The 23526-nt window shown below is 41.6% G+C and overlaps 1 protein-coding gene across 6 annotated transcripts in view; it reads left to right on the top strand.

Annotated features, from left to right (window-relative positions):
• The window catches only part of TTYH1 (tweety family member 1), a 90726-nt gene extending 67638 nt beyond the window's left edge, over positions 1-23088 (top strand). For 3 of the 6 annotated variants that reach the window (XM_026712035.2, XM_087917959.1, XM_087917960.1), the window contains exons 6-14: positions 3060-3132; positions 11607-11682; positions 13100-13155; positions 14375-14467; positions 14615-14707; positions 16375-16517; positions 18289-18480; positions 20902-20980; positions 22286-23088. In XM_026712035.2, coding sequence (XP_026567820.1) covers positions 3060-3132; positions 11607-11682; positions 13100-13155; positions 14375-14467; positions 14615-14707; positions 16375-16517; positions 18289-18480; positions 20902-20980; positions 22286-22366 — 886 coding nt within the window. In that variant the 3' untranslated portion in view covers positions 22367-23088. The remainder of the gene's footprint in view (positions 1-3059; positions 3133-11606; positions 11683-13099; positions 13156-14374; positions 14468-14614; positions 14708-16374; positions 16518-18288; positions 18481-20901; positions 20981-22285) is intronic. The other 3 variants (XM_026712036.2, XM_087917961.1, XM_026712037.2) reach the window with 2 other exon arrangements.
• Positions 23089-23526: the final 438 nt, after the last annotated feature.

The raw sequence follows: 23526 nt of genomic DNA, 5'->3' as shown, positions 1-23526 counted from the left end.
ACTGTCTTATTAATGTAACAACTCCAACGATTCACTTAACCACTGGGGCGAGAAAGGCTGCAAAGTGGGGGGAAACTCACTTAATGAGAGAAATTGTGGGATCAATTGTGGTCGTAAGTCAAGGGCCACCTATAATTTTCTCTCTCCTGACAAAGGAATGCTAATCTGCATAGGGCCTTGCAAGCATTCTTATCTTAATGCTCAAGATGGAGAAGTTCTGTCAAGTTACTGGTATGGAAGTGCTTCATGTTAGGTGTCAGGATTCTGGCAGTTACCCCCATTTAAATCATGAGTCTCGAGCCACACTTCCAAAACTTAAAAAAAGGGATTTATTGGGAGTTAAAATGTCCGGCACTGCCTGGGTGTAGCCGAATCTAAGGCACATAAAACCATGACCCTGGTTTTCCCCCACCCCCTGGGTGTATCGTAATTCATATTCTCCAATGGGACACATTCATAGCCAAGAGTCATCAATCATGCTCTCCAGTTAGAAGTTTGCACAGGAGAAACTTCAGTCACCTAGTTACTATCTTTGAAAACATTTATGGAACGCAGTTTCGGTTTGCACTGCACTGCTCCCCCCTTCCTTTCTGTAGGCAATTCTAAAAAGACCATAGAAATATTTTATGAGTTGACATTAAGAACTTATCACTAGGACTATTTCTGAGCATGGGTCTATGGGTCTTTTAGAGACCACATCCAAAAATAGACTGGGAGGAGGGTATGATGCAATGACCACTTCAGCTTCAACTGCAACAATACAAGAGCACACAACAGATACAAACTCAATGTAAACTGCTCCAAACTTGATTGCAGAAAGTACAACTTCAGCAACAGAGTGGAAGGCACTTCCTGACTCTGTTGTTACATCCTCAAACCCCGACTCCTTTAACCTTAAACCATCTACTATTGACCTCACCCCCCATTCCTAAGAGGTCTGTAAGGGGCGTGTATAAGCGCACAATCGTGCCTACCGTCCCTGTCCTATTGTCCCCATTTATTCATACCTATTTTCCTGTATTCATACTCATGTTTATTCTTATACCTATTATCCTGTAAGTGATTGACAAATCAAATAAGTAAAATAAAATAAATAAGGAGAGCTGCATCAAGAAAGCTTCTTGAATTCAAGACATTTTAATAACACATTTATTGGACTTCTAGAAAGCCACTGAAACAGTTGGTATGAGCTTAAATGGACTCTGGGGGAATGGTAGAGGACAGGAAGGCTTGCAGGAATGTTGTCTATGGTCCACAATGGGGCGGACATGACTTCGTGACTAACGATAACAAGACAGCCAATATCCTAATCCAGGATATTACTTATGATTGTTCACTTAGTGACTGCTTGAAGTTACAACAGACCTCCCGAAGGCTATTAACCCAAATTTTAAATTTTGACAGTCAGGCCTACGTCCATAATCATGTGGTTGCATTTTAGGTACTTGTCTATGGAGATTCTCAATCATCCAGGTCATAGTTGTCCGAAAAGTGCTTTTTTCAAAAGATAACTGGACTTCGTTTTTCCTTGAAGACATTTCGCTTCTCATCCAAGAAGCTTCTTCAGTTCAGAAAAAAAGCCTCTTTGGGGCACTTGGCAACCGGTGTATACTTAACGCCCCATGATCACATGACTGCAATTTTATGACATTTCCCTCCCTAGAAACCGGCATTTATTTCCAGTTTCTGGTCTAAAACACCCATTGAGGACAATGGGTTAACTTAACGGCTGCTGCAAAAAAGGTGGCAAAATTGAGCACAATCACACAGTGACATATTTAATGACTGGAATGATTTACATTTGTAATTCTGGGCTCAATTACATCATAAGCTAGTTTGACTTATATGAGCCCTAAATTCGTTCATATGGAAAATTCAGTGATTGTTATTAGCTTCCTACTTAGCATATTATAACTCATTTATTGCTTCATTATAAACAAAAATGAAGGAAAAAAAGAGATCGTGTACAGTGTTGTTGTGGACTGTAATAATGCTCATTTAAAATAGGTCATTTAAAATACTCATTTAAAATTGTAATTTAAATGAATCCCTTTAGGGAACATTTCAATATTATAAATGGTTTACTGCAGTGTTTCTCAATCTTGGCAACTTTAACATGTGTGAACTTCAATTCCCAGAATTCCCCAGCCAACACTGGTTTACACAGAAAGTATTTTAGTGTGGGAAAAGCCATAACATCTTTCATGATTTTGCTCCAACCATACCTGTTGCAATGTGCCGCTGGGGCATCTCTGTGCATTTATTTGAAGCAAAATAGCTGTAAACAGCTTATCGCTTTAATTAATTAAATAAATATTTATATATTTGAATGATTTGTAGTTCAAAACCATTTACAATACATCAAAAAAAGCAAGCAATAATATGAACGTAATATAATATAGCATAAGTGTTTTAAAATATTTTGCATTTCATATGATAGTGTACACCACCCAAAGCCTCTCTTTGAGGGAGATGGGTGGCTTAAGAAATATGAAATATAAATAAGTAAGCAACTAAGTCAAGGATTACTTTTATATACAGTGAATCCATGTGTTGCCTGCATGGAGCTTTGGAAAGTGTGTGTCAGATCTATCTGCTTAAAACAGATAGCCATTCTCTTCTGAAGCCCAGTCCAAAATGGGCTTCAGCAGCTGCAATGGAATAGGAGATTAAATAGATATAGCTCTTGACTCCTCATCATCTTCATGAATGGGGCATCTTAGATTGTTCCCGTAGCAAGACTTATACTGGGAAAAGATGGAAAGCACTAACTTTACCCTGAAATAGCTAAGAATAAATTTAGGTAGCCATTGGAATAGACTGGGAATGAGATGAAGACTCTGTTATTAAGACAGCCTTTTTTTTTTTCTTAAAAAAAAAAATGATTAGAAGCAGGCCTTGGTGCCATGGTTAGCAGGATATGAAAATAAACCATTTTTGCTCTCCGTGAAGTTTTTGGAGATATGGAAACTACCAGGCAGAACCTAACCCCCCTTGCCGCCCCCATCTTGATCTCCATGCTCATCTGAATGGCTTTTGTTTTGTTTTTGTGCTAACAGGATGACTGTCATGAGTTTCCTGGTCCTCATTCTGAGCTGGGGCTCCATGGGGCTGGAGACAGCAGCAGCTGTGGTGAGTGACGGGGCTGCAAGCAGGCAGGGTTGGAGAGTGATGTTGGTCAGGGCTAAATGTTAATCAGCAGCATTTTGGGAGAGTGCCAGCTGAGAAGGGGGGCAATTAGAGTTAAACTAGCAATATTAGCAAACTGTGTAGGAATCTACAACAAACCAAACCAAGGGAAATTCACTTGTGACACGGCCAGCTCTTTAGGAGCTGATATATTCCAAGTTTCATACATGAAAATAGTGGCATATTTGTAACATCGCCATGATAATATCAAACTCCCTTTTTATGACTCTCTAATCCCTTAATTCGGAGTAGTGTCGGAGTGACTGGAAGAAGCCGAGCATTTACTGGCTGGATGCCCTTCCTGATGCCACATAGAGTTTGCAGTAGATATCTTTTTTGCCTGGACATTTTGTTGAGAGTTCTACTATCAATAGATCTCCAGTCTATTCTGAATCAAACACTAGCTAGGAATTATGGAAACTGGATTCCCACACAACTGGAGACAGTGCTAGGTTGAGGGATAGGAAGCTATTCTACTGTTACACTACATTCACTACACTACATGAAGCTACACTACATTCACAAACTCTGCAAGAGGCTATCCTGTAACCATTTACAATCTGTAGTACAGATAATCTTCAATTTAGGACCGATTGTTTGTCAACTGTTCAGAGTTATTATAACAACCTCAGAGTCTGCCTTACAGTCCACAAAACACTTCAGGTCACTATAAAATATCATACACTTACACAACATACACAAGTACCCTCTTTTGTGGTTACGACTGCATTTCAGGGACTTGTAACTGATTCACATTTACAACTGGTTGTAGTGGCCTGGGGTTACATGACCACAATTTGTGAGTGTTTTGCTGATTTCTGATTTTTTTTAAAAACAACACCCAGGAAAGTGGATTCAGACTTACCGCCATGTGATTCTTAATGACCATTGTAAAAATTGTCATAAAACCAGGTCTGGTCATGTTTGGAACTGACTTATGACTGCTATGATTTATGACTGCAAGATATTTGGTAACCGGATAACATAATTGGAATTCTAAGTCGAGGATTACCTGTCCAGTTAGTCCTCAACTTAGCACCACTGCAGGACCAGAATTTCCACTGCTAGGCAAGACAATTATTAAGTGAGTTGCACATGATTTTATGACCTTTTTTGCCACTGTTGTTAAGCGAATCACTGCAAATAAGTGAATCATGCAGCCGTTAAGGAAATCTGGCTTTCCCCACTGACTTCGCTTGTCAAAATCGAGCTGGGAAGGTCGCAAATGATGATCACGTGACCCTCTCAGAATATTGCAATCATCGTAAATAGATGTTGGTTGCCAAGCACCCAAATTTTGATCATGTGAATGTGGATAATCCTGCAACAGTCATGAGTTTGAGAACTGGCTGTTAGTCACTTTTTTCAATGCCAATAACTCTAGAGGGTCACTAAAGAAATAGTTGTTTAGTCAAGGACTACCTATATGCGTTCTTTGAGAGGTATCAGGACAGAACAGTATCATGGTTCAGAATACTCTCGGAAACCACAGTATATAAAAAGAGCGGACAGCTTGTACAGAATAAAATATGTTACAGAATAAAGCATGCTACCATCTGTAGGCAAGCATTTCCATCCATCAACAGAAACATTTTGTTTCTGTTCTCCCTCCTGAAAGCCCAAGAGGCTGAAATTCATGAACACCAAGTCATATAATGGACATTTTACTTTCTATGGAGATTCTCAGTCATCCAGGTAATGGTTGTACCACAGATACTTTTTCAAAAGGCAGCTGAATACATGTCACTTCTCTTCCAAGAAACTTCAGTCAGGAGCGAAACGTCTTCAAGGAGAAAGAAGTCCGTTTGCCTTTTGAAAAAGCACCTTTGCAATGTCATTTTACTTTCCTTTTTAAAATAAAGCATGCTTTGCCATGACAAACACACATATAGAATCGGTAATTTAGCAGAGGTAGATAATAACGGTGGGGCTGTGGCTTACAGTAGTGATCCCCAAATTTTCCGGCTCGGCGGTGGTGCAGGGTGTGGAGAGAGGATGGCTTCACGCGTGCATGCACCATTTTCACAAATGCAGTTTCCATTTTTTATTTTTATTATATAAAATACAATAAAAAAGGAAAGAAAATAGGGAAAGAAAGGGAACGGGAAAATGGGGTGTGAAATACAAGGGGGAACAGAAAAAGGAAGAAAAGGGAGCATTGACTTCCAACTCTTCCTAGCACAGTACAAGATAAAAACACTCCAATTTCAACTTTTTGCTTTTACATATTTGCCATTTCTATAACACCAAATCTTTCTAATCAACAAAACCAAAATCAGAGTTTCATTTTTTCCCCTTCACAAATGCAATTTTGTGCCCACACCACTTCTGGGGTCCGATTCTGAATGGGCTGCAGCCCAGCCTTGAACTTATACCAGGGGTTGGGGATCCCTGCTTTACACTATATTTAGTTATTATGCAACTATGGAATAATTATACCCTCCTGAAGAGACTATGCCTCATATTCTCTGGATACACAAGTCTCTAGTGAACTTCAGCAAAACTTGAGCTAGCCCTGGGGCAATTGTATAATTGCAAGGCATCACATTTTATTTATTTATAAGCACAGATTGTTATTGCTAATGCTATCAGAGTAGGATGAGGGGTGGAGGCAGAAATCTAGTACCCCAGTCAGAAGAATCTGAAAATGAAGCAAAGCTATTACTGGATTTTGTAACGACTAAAGATCTAATCATCATCTAACAGAGTACCTCCATAAATCCAGGTGTACATAACTTGGGCCAGTTCAAAGACCTATTCAATCTTAGCATGGAATGTTTGTGGTTAGCAGGATAGGAATCTTATTTAAGAGGCAATTTGGGGGATTTCAAGGAAAGACATGGGGGCCAGGTTGCAAAAAATGAAAGGGAAGGTGCATGAGAGGGGAGCAGGGTGGAAGAGGTTGGCCCAATCCATCCTGGAGAAGATATGGAGCAACGGATGGAAATTAATCAAGGAGAGAAGCAACCTAGAACCAAGGAGAACTATACTGACAGTTAGATTAATTAATCAGTGGAACTCATTGCCTCCAGAAGTTGCGGATGCTCCAACACTGGAAGTTTTTAAGAAGAGATTGGACAGCCATTTGTCTGGAATGGTATAGGATCTCCTACTTGAGCAAGGGTTGGACTAGAAGACCTCCAAGGTCCCTTTCATCCCTGTTATTTTGTTATTCTGGATTCCAAAGGTATCAAGCATCATGAAATTCCTGACGCTTTCTTTGCACTTCTAACGTAAAGGCCCTGAGTGTAAGGAAAAATAAAAATGCAGTTGTGTTTCTTGCCACTGCACGTAGAGAAACTGGCATGGTTTTTGCCCACCAGGCAACTTTCTGTAATCAGAGGGACAGGAGCCAAACCAACTGGTTGGTGGTCTTGCCTGAGAAACTGTCTTCTGTTCTCTGGAGCACAAGAATTTAATTGCTGGCATTTTCAGCCAGGGGAATGGTGGCATTTGGAAGTGGGTGGGGGGAGGAATGGTGGTGGTGAGGAAGGGATTTTCTCACCCTCTTCGTGTATATATTTACACATACAACACACATATGGGCACACCCATGCCTACACTCTCTCCTTACCGATGTTTTAATTAGTAGGCGTTATTCAGAGTCCCTGGAGAAAATAAGAGAAAGCTTTGCATTTCCCATCTGTCTCACTAACCCCTCTTAATTCTGCTCTTCTGAGAATGAGTGCTTTAAGTGCTTCTCTCAACGGTATGCAAGCCCCGCTCTGAGCTGCACCCCTGCCAAACTGCACTTCTGCTCCATTAAGCTAACTTAGCCCCCAACCCCAATGCTATTCCAAATCCAAAATCTTACACCTGTCATCAATCTCTCCCTCTCCCTACCCTCCGCCCCGCCAGCTTAGGCCTACCTCCCATTAAGATAAAGTATCTCCCCCCACAGATGTGGAAGTACTCTTATTCTCATTTGTCTCCTCCAATCTGGTGCCCACCAGCCCTGTTGATGAACCTCCCATAATTTCAATGCCTTTTCAAACAGCCTGAGTCGAAGCAGGGTGATTTTGGAGCTAAATATTTGCATTGAGAGGAGGCACTTGTTATAATAAATATTTTGAGTGGTAGGACAATAGGAGTTCTAAAATTATGATGTCCTTCAAATGGGCAAAGTTACTTCCCCTCCACCGACCAAGAAGTAAAATAGGAACAAGAGTTCCTAGGTACCCCAAGTTGATCCAAAATTTTAGCATACTCTTCGTCTCCCCAGCAGATGTTGTCAATGAATTTTGGCTGCCTCATCTTTGTGGATTCTGGGAACTGAGTCTGCAAACTCAATAGTGAAAATGGTAGGCTCCCTGCACATTGTTGGTTGATCATCTTGTCTTTGAAGAAAGCTCGATTGTGCCTTTGTTGATGCATTCATTTGAGCCGTTTCGGCCATACTCTTCGACGAAAGACAACCAACCATCTTACAGTCTAAAAACAGATGGCAGGAAAGGAAAAAGAGAAGAGGAAAGCAAGCCAACTGAAGATTTTTTTGTTGTTGTTAGAGACTCATACAGCTCAGCTAGTTAAAGCATAATCCTGATTCCCCTCTCTCCCAATTAAAGGAAAGAGAAGCAGAGGGAGCTTGGTTGTTTTCTTGCAGATGTTTCATTACTCAACTAGGCAGTATCATCACAGCATTAGTTGGATAATGAAACATCTGCAAGAAAACAGCTAAGCTCAGAGAGTATCAAGAATCACACAGTTCCACCCCTGAGCTACAAATATTCTCTTTTATCAATAGCAGTTCTTTATTGGTTACCTGGCAGCCGATAACCCTTCCCTACTGCAAATCAATCTGAGTGATTTGCTATGCTTTTTCTATTTTTTCTTTTTTAATCAAAGCAAGAAATTGAGTGGAGGACCTTTGGAAGGAAGGGAGAGCATAGAAAATCCATGTAAATCTTTCTTTCACAGTTGTATTTAACTATCATGGTTCCCCATTTCTTTGTAAGGAAGGCAAAAATTCAGAAATCTTCAACTCAAACCATGTCTTTAGTTCGCACATTCCAATTAAATATCCTTGTCTGTTTTTTCAGCATCATCCCCATTCCTCCAATTCATCAACTGTTTCTTTTTTTAATGGGCCTACATATCTCTTGTTTTTTTTATCATCAGATTGTCAGAAAAGCCTAGAATATTAAACGTATTTTCACTTTATTTTATTCTCTAACGTTGTGTTTGCCAACACATTTACACATGACTGCTCTAACCCCAGTTTACCCCATTAGCTCATTTTTCTGAGTTTGCATAAGACATTGACCCATTAATCAAGCACACTGCGGGAGGCTTAAATATGGTGAATAGTAAGTCATATGTTTGCAAATGCAGCTAATGTGACTCCTTTTTTACTTCTCCCAGCAAGGGGATGGTTCTTCCAGACTCTGTGGCTTTCCTTACTTTTTACAATTCATTTCTCCTCATTGTTTGTACGCTTATCATGACCAAGTCCAGCTTCTACCCCTTTAGTTCCAGCACTCTTTTTTTCCAACTGAATTATAGCAAAGTGTAGGGTCCAAAGGCCACTGATTGTGAGTGTCCCTTTCTGATAGCTGCCAAGTTCCACTTCACACCAACCAAGCTGTAGGACTTTTTTTCTATGTTCTAGCAAATCAAAAGCAAGCCTTTTTGTTTTATTTTGAGGCATTCTATCTGCGTTCTTGATAGAGATTTTATCAGAATGTTTTCCTCTGAGGATGGAGGCTACTGCAGGCTACTTCTGCTGACTGCCAGCTGCCAGCAGTTTTCACTGGCTCAAGGTTGACTCAGCCTTCCCTCCTTCCGAGTTTGGTAAAATGAGGACCTGGATTGTTGGGGCCAATAGGCTGACTCTGTAAACCTCTTAAAGAGGGCTGCGAAGCACTGTGAAGCAGTATATAAGTGTTATTGCTATGTAGCAAGCTTTATTTCTCTAGATACTATAGATAATTCTCAAAATTCTTTGCCAGTAGCTTTGTGATCTAATCTGATAAGAGTTAAGACCTAAAAGTTGTAGAAGGCTCCAGAATGTCCATGTGATGACCCAGGGTGGGATACAAAATAAACACAGTCCCCAAAAACAGATGAAGGTCCTTTTATTCCTTCACTTTGCTTCTAAGCGCCAAATATCCTTGACTAGAGACAAAAAAACTCCCACATGAGCAGTTACCAGTAGGAGGAAAATGCCGTTTAAATTATAAAGAGTAAAAAACAACATAAGCCAGGCAAGATAAGGGCTGGAGATAACAGAACACACACTGGGAAGGAGCCAAACTCAGAGAGAAACCATAAACTAGAGATATTTCCACACTTTGTTTCCAGTGTTCGCCCATACGCAGGTCCATACTCTTATTCAATTGTCACAGCTGCAGCCCATGAAGAGAATCAAACCATTTCCTCCCGAGAAGACTACATCTCTCCCTTATCCTCTCCTCCCTGTGTGCCCTAGGATGGAGAGGGGATGGGCCTGGGTCCTCCTCTGACTGCCAGCCGACCTCTGCCCTTCCCCAGCCTCCTCCACAACCTCCAGAGTCACACTTCCACTCCCTGTAGGCTGTTCCTTCTCTCCCTCAAAGTCAGTCTCCACCAGAGGCATGACAGTCCTCTCCTGCTATAATACATATAGCCCTTGACTTACAATCATTCGTTTAATGACCATTTGACGTTACCACAGCACTGAAAAAAAGTGATTTATAACTGCTTTTCACATTTATGACCATTGCAGCATCTCCATGGTCATGTAATCAAAATTTGTAATCTTGGCATATATTTATGATAATTGCAGTGTCCCAGGGTCATGTGATCATTTTTTGTAATCTTCTGATGAGCGAAGTCAATGGGGAAGCCAGATTCACTTAATAACCATGTTTAAATTATAAAGAGTAAAAAAACAACACAAGCCAGGCAATGTGTGAATGCACTGTGATTGTGCAGTGGTTAGAATGCGGTATTGCACGCTAATTCTGCCAACTTCCAGGAGTTCAATCCTGACCGGCTCAAGGTTGACTCAGCCTTCCACGCTTCTGAGATCAATAAAATGAGGACCCAGATTGTTGGGCTAATGCTGTGATTCTGTAAACTGTGTTTAGAGAAGGCTGTGAAGTGCCATGAAGTGGTATGTAAGTCTGAGTGCTATCGCTATGGCTAACAATCACAGTGATTTACTTAACAACTGTGACAAGAAAGGCTGTAAAATGGGGCAAAACTCACTTAACTGCCTTGCTCAGCAATGGAAATTTGGGGTTCAGTTGTGGTTGTAAGTCGAGGAGTAGTGTTGTTCCCAAAACAAGTCCTAGCCTGGCACCAAAGCCAATAAAGACCACCAGACACGAGGAATGGCATTTTTAGCTTCTTTTATTGGAGTTCTTCAGCAAAAGGGTCTTAGCAGTTAAAGGAGCCAAGATCGTTGAACAATGCACAAATACAAATTTTATACAGCTATGATTAAGGAAGTTAACACCCTAAGAATCAACCATTGGTTCCTTGACACATGTTTCTTTTGGTTGGTTTCTTCTGCTTTACCTCCTTCTTCACACATTTCATGCTTATGCTAAGAAGTTTTCTTACCAAAAGAGTTGTGTATCTGTACTATAGGCAGTCCTTGACTTACAACAGTTCACTTAGTGACCATTCAAAGTTACAACGGCACTGAAAAAAAGTGACTTGTGACCATTTTTCAGACTTATGACTATTGTAGCATTCCCATGGTCACATGATTTACATTCAGATGCTTAACCACTGACTCACATTTACGACAGTTGCTGTGTCTCGGTGTCATGTGATCACCTTTTGCGACCTTCTGTCAAGCAAATGGAAAAGTCAGATTCACTTAACCGGATTGCTAATTTAGCAACTGCAGTGATTCACTTAACAAATGTGGCAAGAAAATTCATAAAATGGGGCAAAACTCACATAACAAATTTCTTTGTTAGCAGCATACATTTTGGACTCAATTGTGGTCGTAAGTTGAGGACTATGTGTAATATAATAAGCTAGAGGTTACCTAAGTTTAAATATCTACGTGCCTTAGCTAGCATCCTTCTAGCGTGTCCTTCTAACTTGTAACTTTCTTGTTGCTAGGCAGTAATGTCCCACCGTGTGTTACTTTCATCACAACTGCAACTTTCTGTGTCAGCAATTCCTTTACCAAACTTTCTTAATTCCAACCTGAGTCCTTCACTACCTGTATTTTTCTGTCTTCCCATATAGCTATCGATCTTTTAGCAATAATCTTCGGGTTCACCCATGCCTTAAAAGTAGAAGTTCTCCCACAGTTTTACTTAGTCGTCTCGGATATTGATCAAATTGAGCCTGACCCACTATTGTTCTCCAGCTTCGACCTTCTCCAGTCCACCTTTGTCAATATTTATGCACATTGACAGCAACCAAATGCACTGCGGTAAAAAAAACCCCAAAACTTTTGTTTTTGCCCCCTCTAGGGACTGAGTGATTTCTGCTTTGAGCCGGATGGCTACGTGATGAACACAACCCAAGCCAGGACTGGACTTAGTCCAGGTAGGACAGGATCTGTTGCTCCTTAAGGAATAAAGATGTTGGATTTGCATTCAGGGATAATACAATTCCCAGGCTGCAAAGCTGCACTGTAGCACAATACCTTCCTAACAAGAATGCAGTGTGCAAACTCTAGCAACCATTGTGTTTTAGCTCCAGAAAAATTAAATCCCCCTTCCCCCGACCATTGGCAAGATTTTAAATTTTAAAAAACTAATTTTAAATTAAAATTCCGTTGACCTGTTAGCTGGACTATAGGTCCTTGGCAAATCTGTGCTGAGTTTGTTTAAGCAATTAAAATCTGCAATTTGATTTTTTTTAAAAAAATTCTGTTTGCAAACAAAGCATCTTTGGGAGCTTTTTAGGAGGAAGTAAAAGTCTGATATTGTGTGTGTGTGTGTGTGTGTGTGTGTGTGTGTGTGTATCCTTGTGTACTCAAAAGAGGCAGCTATTTCATTTTTTAAAAAGGCAGCTGTTTTCAAATTTCCTAGCTTCAAAAGGCAACTTAAAACAGAGCAGCTTTAATAAAAAGAGTAATTTTCCAAGTTTAGCAGTCAATGTGGGTAACACACCGGCCTTGAACATAATGAAGAAGCAAAGGAGTAACTTTACACTATGGTCCTGGTTTGGTCTATTGTTTTAGGTTCCAGGCTAGAAACCAGGAACTGGTGAGTTGTAATCCTCAGGCAGGAAAGCTGGCTGGGTGACTTTGGGCCAGTCACTCTTGCTCAGCCCAACTAACTCACAGGGTTGTTGTTGTGGGGAAAATAGGAGGAGGAAGAAGTATTAGATATGTTTGCTGCCTTGAGTTGTTTATAAAAATAAAAACAGATACGAATGAATGAGCCTCACCATCTTGGCTATTAAAAATAAACCATCACATTTAAATGATGCACATCTAATGTCCTAGAGCAAGGTGACTTGTTCTGCCTGCTGAAATATTGGCCTGTCATGAAGGTATCAAACAGCTAGAGCAGAGGTTTCCAGTCTTTCCATGTTGGCTGGGGAATTCTGGAGATTGAAATCCACAAGTCTTAAATTTGCCAAAGTTGGATACCCTTGAGCTTAGAATTTATTTTAGGGTGCAGGGGTAGAAATTCATAAATATGCATCAGGGTTGCAATTTCCAGAATGCTCAACCCACACATGGCCCAGGGAAAAGGTGCAATTCCAATTCTTTCCAACAGTTTCCAGGATGTAGCTATTTAATACAATTTATTTTGGTTACTGGTCTCTGTTTTTCTTGCTGCTTGAGGGTGTGCGTGCACGCGTGTGCGCATATTTCTTTCTCTACCTCATCTGAACATATACAGATGTTAGATAAACAAACTCAGGAGATCAAAGAAGGCATTTAAAAGGCCCAATGTCTAGATGGACCCAGTATCTTGATGCCCTTTTTTCTTTTCCTTTGACCCTGTAGAAATCCTACAATACTATTTAACCTGCAGCCAAGATATTTTCAACCCTTTTCAACAGGTAAGTATTCCCTCTTTTCTATTCAAATAATATGTGACTTGTGTGGATGTTGCAGAAGTTTTAGGAAGGTGTATTGAATTCTCAGACTAAATCCAAAACTAAATCCAAGCATGTTGTAAAATTGCACAATAGTCATATCCGTAAATCATTTTGATGGCTAGCTCAGCTCTCCTCTAACAGCAGACAAAAAAAAAAAAAAAAGTTAAACTTTTGCTTTTATTATTTTCATTTGTTGATTTGCAAATGGCCTTGTGTTTGAAATCCCCTGGTTTCATGCAAAACATGATAGAATTTAAACTTACTTTTGGAGGGAGGAATATCCCAATTTGAGGGTTCCTTCTATTGGGGATTTGTAAGTTGGCTAACCTCAAATGACTTACAACCATTTGTTTTCTGGCCATTCAAAATTACAAAAATGACTTATGAACAGTCCTGGCACTTTCTAACGTGTGATCTAGGTGCCTGGCAGCCAGCTCATATTTATGATAGCTGCAGCGTTCCAGGGCCACATGGCGTCCATTTGAGAGCTTAGCAGCCAGCTTCTGATAAGCAAACTCAGAATCACAAAACACAATCATGTGACACTTTGTTTAATGATTGGGGTGATTTACTTTACAGCCATGGATATATCTATATCTATATCTATATCTATATCTATATCTATATCTATATCTATATCTATATCTATCTTAAGTTTTCGCGGGTACTTACATGTATGGCATTCAGCTTTGTTTGGGTATTTTCCCACGTCATTGTAGTTGTGCTTTTAAAGTTGTAGCAACGTTCCGGCAGAATCTCATCTGCCATCATCAGGCTATATATATATATGTTTGTGTGTGTGTGTGTGTGTGTGTGTGTGTGTGTATGTGTATGTATATGTACATATATATATATATACATATACATATACATATATATTTTCTGAGGTTCTTGCGGGTATATATATATATATATATATATATATATATATATATATATATATATATGTGTGTGTGTATATAGATAGATATAGATATAGATATAGATATAGATATAGATATAGATATAGATATAGATATAGATATAGATATATTAAAATCGACTGCCCGGCTCACCAGATGCCTAGCTAATGGCTGCACCACCTAACAATGAATTTTCTGGTTGCAATTGTGATTGCAAGTCAAGGACTACGCACACGGTGTGTTTTTCTCTCATTCCTTTCTTGCCAACTCTACTATAGAGACTCACGGTGTGTCAGAGGGCACTATCCAACATACATTCTCAGCTGTACGGATTGGAGAGGGAAGCCATCCCCCACTTCCCAGCAGCTGAGGTCAGTGGGAAATGTTCAGAGAGAAAGGGGTGTGGGATTGCACGATTCTTTTGGAGAGGGAAAAGTTATGGGAGGCTAGCCAGAGGGGAAGGGAAGGCTGCAAATTAGGGCAACTGTGTCCTCATTCACACTGTTCGTTCATTACAGAAGAACATCGTATCCATCCAGAGTACCTTGAACATCACAGAAAGTAATTTCCATCATCTTGTAGCTCTCCTCAACTGCCGGGGACTTCATAAGGTACCCCATAATTACTCTTATTTGTCATTTAATTGCTCCATCCATTCTGCATAACATTTCTTAATATTTCTGTGTACATTTTAAGATCTTGATACAATGGGCATGCATGCATAGTAACGGTATCATCATCTGCAGAAAGGGGTGTCAAACTCGATTTCATTGAGGGCCGCATCAGGGTTGTGTTTGAACTTGGAGGGCCAGGCGGGGGGCATGGCTGGGAGAGGCATGGGAATGGTGGACATGGCCAGTTCAACGTCTCTTGTGTCGGGGGCACCTGTGGTGGCCAAGTACTAGGAGTACTTGTGGTGGCCAAGTACCTGAGACCCTCCCTCATTCTCGTTATAATCTCCTGCCTGCCTGCCTGCCTTTTCTTCTTTTTCCTTCCCTCTTTATTCTCCTTTCTTCTTCCATCCCCTCTTTCCTTGTTTTTCCTTCCTTGCTCTCTTCCCATCTTCCCTTCTTTGTCTTTGTCTTTGTCTTTCCTCTTTCCCTTTCTCCTTTCCTGTCCCTTCTTGCATGCTCAAATGCAAAAGGGGAAACATTTCTCCTTTTTGTTTTGTTTTTAGTTTGTTTTTATAGTTGTCTGCCAGTGAAAATGAAGACCACAATGGCCTCCTGCAGTCCTCTGCCAGCAAAAACGGAGTGCGGGGCAGCCACACACGGCCCACCTGAGCTCCATTTTTGTTGGCAGAGGCACTGTGGGCCAGTCCGTTGCTGTTTCCAGGTTGCCCCCGCAGGCCAGATCTAAGCACCCCACAGGCTGGATCTGGCCCTTGAGCCTTGAGATTGACACCCCTGATCTATAACAAGAATTTATAGCTTGTTGCTCTCCAAATATTTTTGATTTCTATTTCCATCAACCCCAGCATGCCCAGTCATGGGCAAGGATAGAAAACAATGGATCCCCAGATCCTGACCATGATGTATAGGGGGAGTCCTATGACTTCCTCTCTACATCATAAGGGTGTGGTTCCTTTTCATATGAGCTGTTTTCCATCCAAACCAAAATGGAGCAATCTCAACATGGCACAATCTCAACATGACACTTATGGCATCCTGTAATTTTATAAGCAGTTTTATACACAAGGATTTGAAACATCGGTACACAGGCTCACAACCAGCGAGTGTGAACAGTGGAGAGATTATAAGCATCAGTCCAGATATCAAAGCCTCTTCCATGAAGAGCTGTGGTGGTGCAGTGATTAGAAAGTAATACTGCAGGCTAATTCTGTTGACTGCCGACTGCCAGCAGTTCGATTCTCACTGGGTCAAAGTTGACTCAGCCTTCCAGCCTTCCGAGGTGGGTAAAATGAGGACCCAGATTGTTGGGGGTAATATGCTGACTCTACAAACCGCTTAGAGATGGCTGTAAAGCACTATGAAGTGGTATATAAATCTAACTGCTATTGCTGTAATAAATCTAGAAAATGAAAGAGCTATGGCATAATCGTAACTTTATAGACCTGTCATTCTCATCTTAGTGTTTCAGATGGAGTGAATAATTCCCATTAAAAAAAGGTTGTAAAAGAGAGAGAAAATGTGGATTAGTGATTAAAAAGTATAATGTCCCATCTGGATATCCTGATACCCAGAAACCAGGAATCATTGCCAATAGACTTTAAACATCCATCTGGAACTACCTCTATGTCATTTCCTGTGTCTCCTAGGACTATGTGGATGGCCTGAAAGGGCTGTGCTATGATGGCATGGAGGGATTGCTTTTCCTCCTCCTCTTCTCCTTCCTCTCTGCCCTTTCCTTCACCACAGCAGTCTGTAGTCTGCCCCGGGCTTGGAAGAGGTTCCAGAACAGGTGAGTGCTGATATCCAGTGTGTGAGAATTGTGAGCCTCCATTCTAGGCAGGCAGAAACTGCACCAGATCAGGCAAAAAGAAATGTATCCTGTTCAAACACACTGATGGTAGTTGCTGTAGATATGAATAACCACAGTTCTCGGGATCTGTATCAATGCCCAAGCCTTGAAGGCAGGGCCACAGGCTTCTCCAAAATCAGCCACCACATTGTAGCTTTTAATATAACCAGAGGAAGGAACTATGAAGTACAGGTAGTCCTTGACTTACCACCACAATTGAGCCCAAAATGTATGTTGCTAAGTGAGATGTTTGTTTGCCCCATTTTACCACCTTCCTTGCCACAGTTTTTAAGTGAATCATTGCAGTTGTTAAGTTAGTAACATAGTTGTCCAGTGAATCTGGATTTCCCATTGACTTTGCTTGTTAGAAAGTGGTAAAAGATGATCACACGACTCCAGGACATTGCAGCTGTCATAAGTATGAAGCAGTTGCCAAGCAGCTGAATCTTGATCACGTGACTAAGGGGGTGCTGCAACAGCTGTAAGTGTGAAAACCCTCACTTTTTCAGTGCAGTTGTAACTTTGAACAGTCACTAAATCAAGGGTCTTCAAACTTGACTCCTTTAAGACTGGTGGACTTCAACTCCCAGAATTCCCCCTCCAGTCATGTTAGTTCAGCAGTTCTGGGAGTTGAAGTCCACAAATCTTCAACTTGCCAAGTTTGAAGACCCTTGCACTAAATGAACACTTGTAAGTCGAGGACTACCAGTAGGCAATTAAATCATACTAGTTGTATTTAATTAAAATTAAAGAACTTAAATGTGAAAGGTTATTCAACTTTAAATGGTATATCAGTAAAATCTTGGTTTTGTCCAAACCCTGCCTATTTTTTGGCATACATCCTCAGTAGGCCACTCAAGTACGGTGGCCTAGAGGTGGACCTCTTGTCTCACAATCAGGAGGCTGTGAGTTTGATCACAGGTAGAGGCAGCTATTTCTCTCTCTGGGCACACTGAGAATATATGTGCTGGGGGGAAAAATAACCCTCTGCATTGGTACCAGGAAGGACATCTGACCAGTAAACACTCACTCCATTCAATTACCCAGACTTTACCCCACAGGTGATTATGGGGTTGTTAAAAGAGGATGATCCTCAGTAGGCCACACATAGGCCAAAAATATTGCACATCCCTGATATAGAAAATACACAGCAAGATGATCCCTTTCAGAATGAAACTTTAACTGTTCGTTAACTTTGGTTATCCCACTTCACGTCTGTAAACAAAAGGGTGTGTTGAAAATTCTGGGATCGGAAGTCCAAATGAAACTAGAGTGTGTCTTATTTGACATGTAAAATCTGTGAACTAGATCAGATTGAGCCAGAAGATTGGGCCAGGTTGTCCTGTTTTCCTGTTCTGAATTTACACATTAAAGTGGGGGTAGGGAACAATGGCCTCTTTTAGGACTTGTGGACTTCAACTCCCAGAATTCTTAAGATAGCCATGTTGGGTCAGGAATTCTGGGAGTTGAAGTCCACAAGTCATAAAAACGGGCCATTGTTCTCCACCCCTGGCCTAAAGGGACAGCAGTCCAATGCAAGAAAAATAAGAAAAACCTAGATGCTTGTTTTGGCACAAACTCTTGTTTTCTGGATAGATGCCCTAGGACCGTAGTTTTTCTTCACAATCATTAGACTAGGTGACTCTTTCCTTGTTACTCACTCCTTTGCTTCTTTCCCCCCCCTTTCCCCCCGCCCTGAATTCCTGCATAGGGACTCGGACTATGACGACATGGAGGATGACGACCCTTTCACGCCCCAGGCATGTAGACCGCCAACAGTGCGCACAGGGGGGGCTGGGCCCAGCCTGCCCAGCTCCTTTGGCCACTGTTCAAGCTGGGGCAGCCGGGGCAGCCTGCGCCTTTCAGCCCCCCCCATTTCCAACGCCCCCATCTCACAGTACATGTGAGTAACCCCCAACCCCCACCTCCCAACCCCCTCCCCACGTGCTTGGTCTTAATACCCCCTGCAAAGCGGGAGGGGTATGGAGCGGCCCCCAGTGGCCCAGATCCGAGCGCGTGAGGGGGAGGGGGAAGGGAGGACAGACTCCCCCACCCCCAAAATCAGGAATGGATTGTTCCCTCTACCTCTTCAAGCTCCTTTCCCCTCACCTCCTCCCTCCTTCTTGCCTCCTTCCCTGGCATTTTCCTCATCTCATTCATTCTCCTTCCCCGGTGCTGCTTTAGTTGTCTGAAACCACCTCATCTGGGCTCCCTAATCAAGGAGAAGGGCAGATGCGATGGTCAACATTGTTTAGCCATTTTGAAGTTTAAAGAATTGAGAATAATAGGAGATTTGGGAAAGCTGATAGATAGTCCTTGATTTGCGACCATAATTGAGCCCCAATTTTTTTTTTTTTTTTTGTTAAGTGAATTTTGCTCCATTTCACGACTTTTCTTGCCACCCTTGTTAGGTGAATCACTGCAGTTGTTAAGTTACTAACACGGTTGTTAAGCAAATCTGGCTTCCCCATTGATTTTGCATGCCAGAAGGTCGCAAAAGGAGATCACATAACCCGGGATGCTGCAACCATCATAAATATCAGTCAATTGCCAGGCATCTGAATTTTGATTATATGACCATGAGGATGTTGCAGTGGCCATAAGTAACTTCGAACAGTCACTAAACAACCTGTTGTAAGTTGAGGACTATCTATATTTCCTACTGTCTGGATCACCAGAGTAGGAGAAGGAATGTTTATTTCATACACTGCATTATACTGTCACCCCATTTCCTTCAGAAACATCTAAGCAGCTTATTTAATTCTTCTTACTCTTAGTTTCATAAAGTATACAGATTTTGAGGGGTCTGGGAGATCATGTTGTCTGACTCCCTGACCCATACAGGAATCTGTTGTACCTTCCAGCATCTGTTTAAACATAAGAAGATGAGATGAGATGAGAGATGATAGAGATGAGATAACTTTAATTGTCATTTTTTTTTTACTGTGAGCACACTGGCACATATTAAAAATGAAATTCTGTTGCTCACTCTCAAAAAAAAAAGGATATAAACACCTCATGAAGAAGGCTTTATTGCCTGCAGATGCAGTCTGTTCCATATTGCTCCTATCCATTAAACACCATTTTAGATGTCTTTTATTAGGGTATCACCAGGAGTGATCCCACTAAAGCAGTTTTCCATAGAGATGGAATCATTAATTCCTTTGTTTTCTTCACTTGTATTTTTTTTATTATGTTTTCCATCTTGTTTCCATAATGGCGAGCCAGCCCTATGTATCACTTTCCATTCCTGGCCCAGCCTAAGATGATCCATTTATCAAAATGGTCTTCTGGAAATACCACTCAAGTCCCTTCACTATCTCTAATGTGTTCCCAGTGACTCGTCCTTTTCCTACTCCAGATTTTCTACATTGGAGTTCCAGGGGTTTCCAACCTTGGCAACTTTAAGACTTGTGGACTTCAACTGCCAGAGCTTTGCTGGCTGAGGAACTCTGGGAGTTGAAGTCCACAAGTCTTAAAGCTGCCAAGGTTGGAGACCCCTGGTCTACACTATCTTATCTTTCCAAACTAAGCAAAACTGACTGCTACTGTTTTATTCTTTTCTCCTCAGTCCTTAACCTTTTCACTGCTTTTCATGCCCCATTCTCTGGAGTGCAATTCGGATAAAATGCATAGTCAAATAAATTGTGTTTACCTAATTAACTTATTGGGCTGCAACTTCTATTTTTATATTGGAGAAGCAGGTATTGCCCCTCCCTATATAAATATACTCTCCAAATAGAGATAAGTATGCAAATCTTGAGATCCTTGATCTTCTTCTTACATTTTTTTAAAAGTGGAGATGATCTCTATTTGGAATTCTCATGTCATATAGAAAAAATTCTATATGTTGACAATAGTGAGATGGGGCATATATCTACTCCTCCAAATAAAAAAGACCAAACATGTCATGATGAACCTAGGATTTACTGTATAATCCAGGCTATGGTTTATTTTCATGCGATCTAAATAGACCAAGGGCCTTCATTTCAATGGTCACTTAGACCAGCGGTCCCCAATCTTTCTGATTTGGTGGGCCGATGGAGGTGGTGGGGCGGGACAGACCATTTTTCACAAATGCAGCTTCATGCATGTGCTCGTTCATCACTTCCGCAGCCTGGTTCTGAACGGACTGCAGCCCGACACTGAGTCGTGGACCCCTGACATAGACATTTTTGTAGAGGTCCTCCAGAAAGTTGCTGATGTCCAATAAAATAATATTTCTAGTATTTATGAAGTAATGGACTGACCTTCCAGAGCTTAGGTAGCTTGGCTTGGGGAGGGAGGGATTTGTTATCAGCATCTTTCTTGGTGTCCCTTGCAGGAGTCAAAGCGCTTCGTACAGTGGCAGTCCTCAATTTGAGAGCATCTCTCTCATTGACCGTCATTCCCCACCCCCTTCGGTAAGTCAGAAGCATGGACTCCTCCATACGTGGTAACCAAATGCAGCCCATCATCAGTTGTAGGCTATGACAGAGAAGAGACACAACAAGTGGCTTTGGTTTTGTGATCCATGCTGAATTGTGGGGGGTTGAAAACCTGATGCATATATGTCCGATGTGTAAGATTCTCAAAATAATAATAATCACCTAAACCGACCCAAAGGTGTTTTGTTTTTTTTCCTTTGAAGACATCTCACTTCTCATCCAAGAAGCTTCTTCAGCACTGAAGAACTTTCAGGAACTGAAGGTGCTTCTTGCACAAGAAGTAAAACATTTTCAAAGAAAAACCAAGAAAGTCCAGCTGCCTTTTGGAAAACATGAGCTGGATGACTAGACAATCACTTAAATAACAGAATTAGTAGCAAAATTACTTTTTTTATTCCTTTGGTCAAAATGGGTTGAATCAGTTTTATAATGTGGGGGAAGGCAACCCTTTTTTTTTTTACAGCACAAGTTGTATGTCTTCTGAGCTTTCTTTGCTTTGGGCAGGGTGGAGGTGGTTCTGAGGGGGTTTGCAGGTGCTGCTGACACCAGAGGAAGCAGGGCAGAGTTTTCACAATTTCATGCCTGGTTTGTAAATTTAGTTAACATAGGTGTATTTAGCCTGAGGCAACATACATCTATTTAACTCTTTATTTTTGGATGAGAAGAATTTGGGGTAACTTGGGGCCATCAAAAAGATCTGAAGCTATACACAGTTCCAGAGCTACTTAATTATTTGACTCAGCGGTCCCCAACTTTTCCAGCTTGGTGGCCCAGCATGTGGCGGGGCATGTGAGGGGCAGGGGCACACACAGCTCCATTTGTGCAAGCTTCACGTGCAAGCGGAACATGCTCGTGCTCGTGCGCAAAGTTCCACTCACACAAACAGAAGATACTCATGCAAGCAGAGCTTCACTCATGAGCACGAGCATCCTCTGTTCTCACAAGTGGAACATGCACGAGTGCAAGTGTCCTCCGTTTGTGCAAACGGAGGTTCATGTGCACGCTTGCTCATTTCTCCCTTGGCCCAGTTTTGAACAGTCTGCGGCCCAGTAGTGGGTTGCAGCCCAGGGGTAGGGGACCCATGATTTAACCAAATACCCACCTCTCAATGTTTCTACAAATATAACTACCAGAATACTCAGCCAGTATGTTGGTTGGAGATTTAAAAATTGCAGCTCCCAACTCACCTGGAAAGGGGCAGATTGAAAAGGTAGAATAACTGCTGTTCTAATATTGCTTGGTTATTAACTTCCTCGCTCCTCTCTTTTTATCATTCCATAGTATTCTCCCAGCATGCGAGCGTCTTATGTCGGTGCTAGCGAAGAAGTGGTCCTCCCCTGCCAGACCGGATTACAGTCCTAGATGCAGTCCAGAAAACCCCAACCCAGATGCACACCACCCCCCAACTAACACAGAGAGACCCCTCCCCGACCCAAACATTTGCTAGAATACAACTTAAGTGAGCCTTTTTCACCAGGTGCCCCCTGCTCCTTCACTTGAATCTCTTCAATAGCCTACCTTCTCTAAGAAAGGAAAGGAAAAGGGGAGGGAGGGAGAGAATATTCCTTAGGCCGGGAAACCTTCAGTGGTGGGGATGAGCAGTATGAATACATTAAGAAAGGTAAATAAAGAGAGACATGGTTGAGAGACAGAACGAGTGCGAGCCCTAGGAAAGGGTGAATGACAGAAAATAATTGGAAGCGGAGCTAATTTCAAAATAGAAATTGACGTTTATCTATTTAAAAGTGTGTGGTTTTTGTGGAAAAATAAATAAAAGCACTGCATGAGTGCAGGCATGAGAGGTGGATCGAAAGAGTATATGGACGATGGAGGCAAAACAGCAAAAGCCACCCAGCTAGAGAGGGATGCGCCCTGCTCTGACCATGGGCGTGCAGGAAAAATGGAGGACACCACTGGGTCCTACCAAGAGAATTGAGAGAATAGGAGAATCCATTAGGGGCCCAGAGCTACCCTTGCTTCCCTATCAGCCTCCTTGTTCCTAATTAGAACCCCCCACCCCCACCCCCACACTAACAAGCATTTGGAACTTGCCCAGTTTAAAATAAAAGGGAAACTTTATTTTACATGGTGTCCATCTCTGATTTTGCACGCACACAACAGTGCGAAAGAATATGCAATCCCGGGGATGTCTACAGAATATACTGCTACACTACCTCATCTTGGTGGAGGGAGGCACGTTACGGGGAGGAATGATCGAAGAACATTAAGAGTATATGTCGAGAGCATATATAGGTGCAAGTAGTCCTCAACTACTGTCTGAACGATGTTGATTGATCCAGTCACAAATGAGTATCTTTCTTCTTCTGATTTCATTTAGAATTATATTATCCAACATAAGAAGCATAAATGAGCCTTCTTCCAGGTTTGAAGAGATTCCGGCAAGGCCCATTCTGGGTCCTCTTCAGCCATAGCAAACTCCAAGTTTATCTGATTACATGACAATGCTTCCTGCCAGTGTTGAGCCATGGGTTAAATCAGAGTTCCCCTAGATTTTCTGGTTG

The sequence above is a fragment of the Pseudonaja textilis genome, chromosome Z, assembly GCF_049901715.1.
Source record: "Pseudonaja textilis isolate UNSWEBS1 chromosome Z, rPseTex1.2, whole genome shotgun sequence".
In the NCBI taxonomy this organism is placed as follows: domain Eukaryota; kingdom Metazoa; phylum Chordata; class Lepidosauria; order Squamata; family Elapidae; genus Pseudonaja; species Pseudonaja textilis.
Note: the sequence above shows the minus strand (reverse complement) of the source record. Positions and strands in the feature narration are given on the sequence as shown.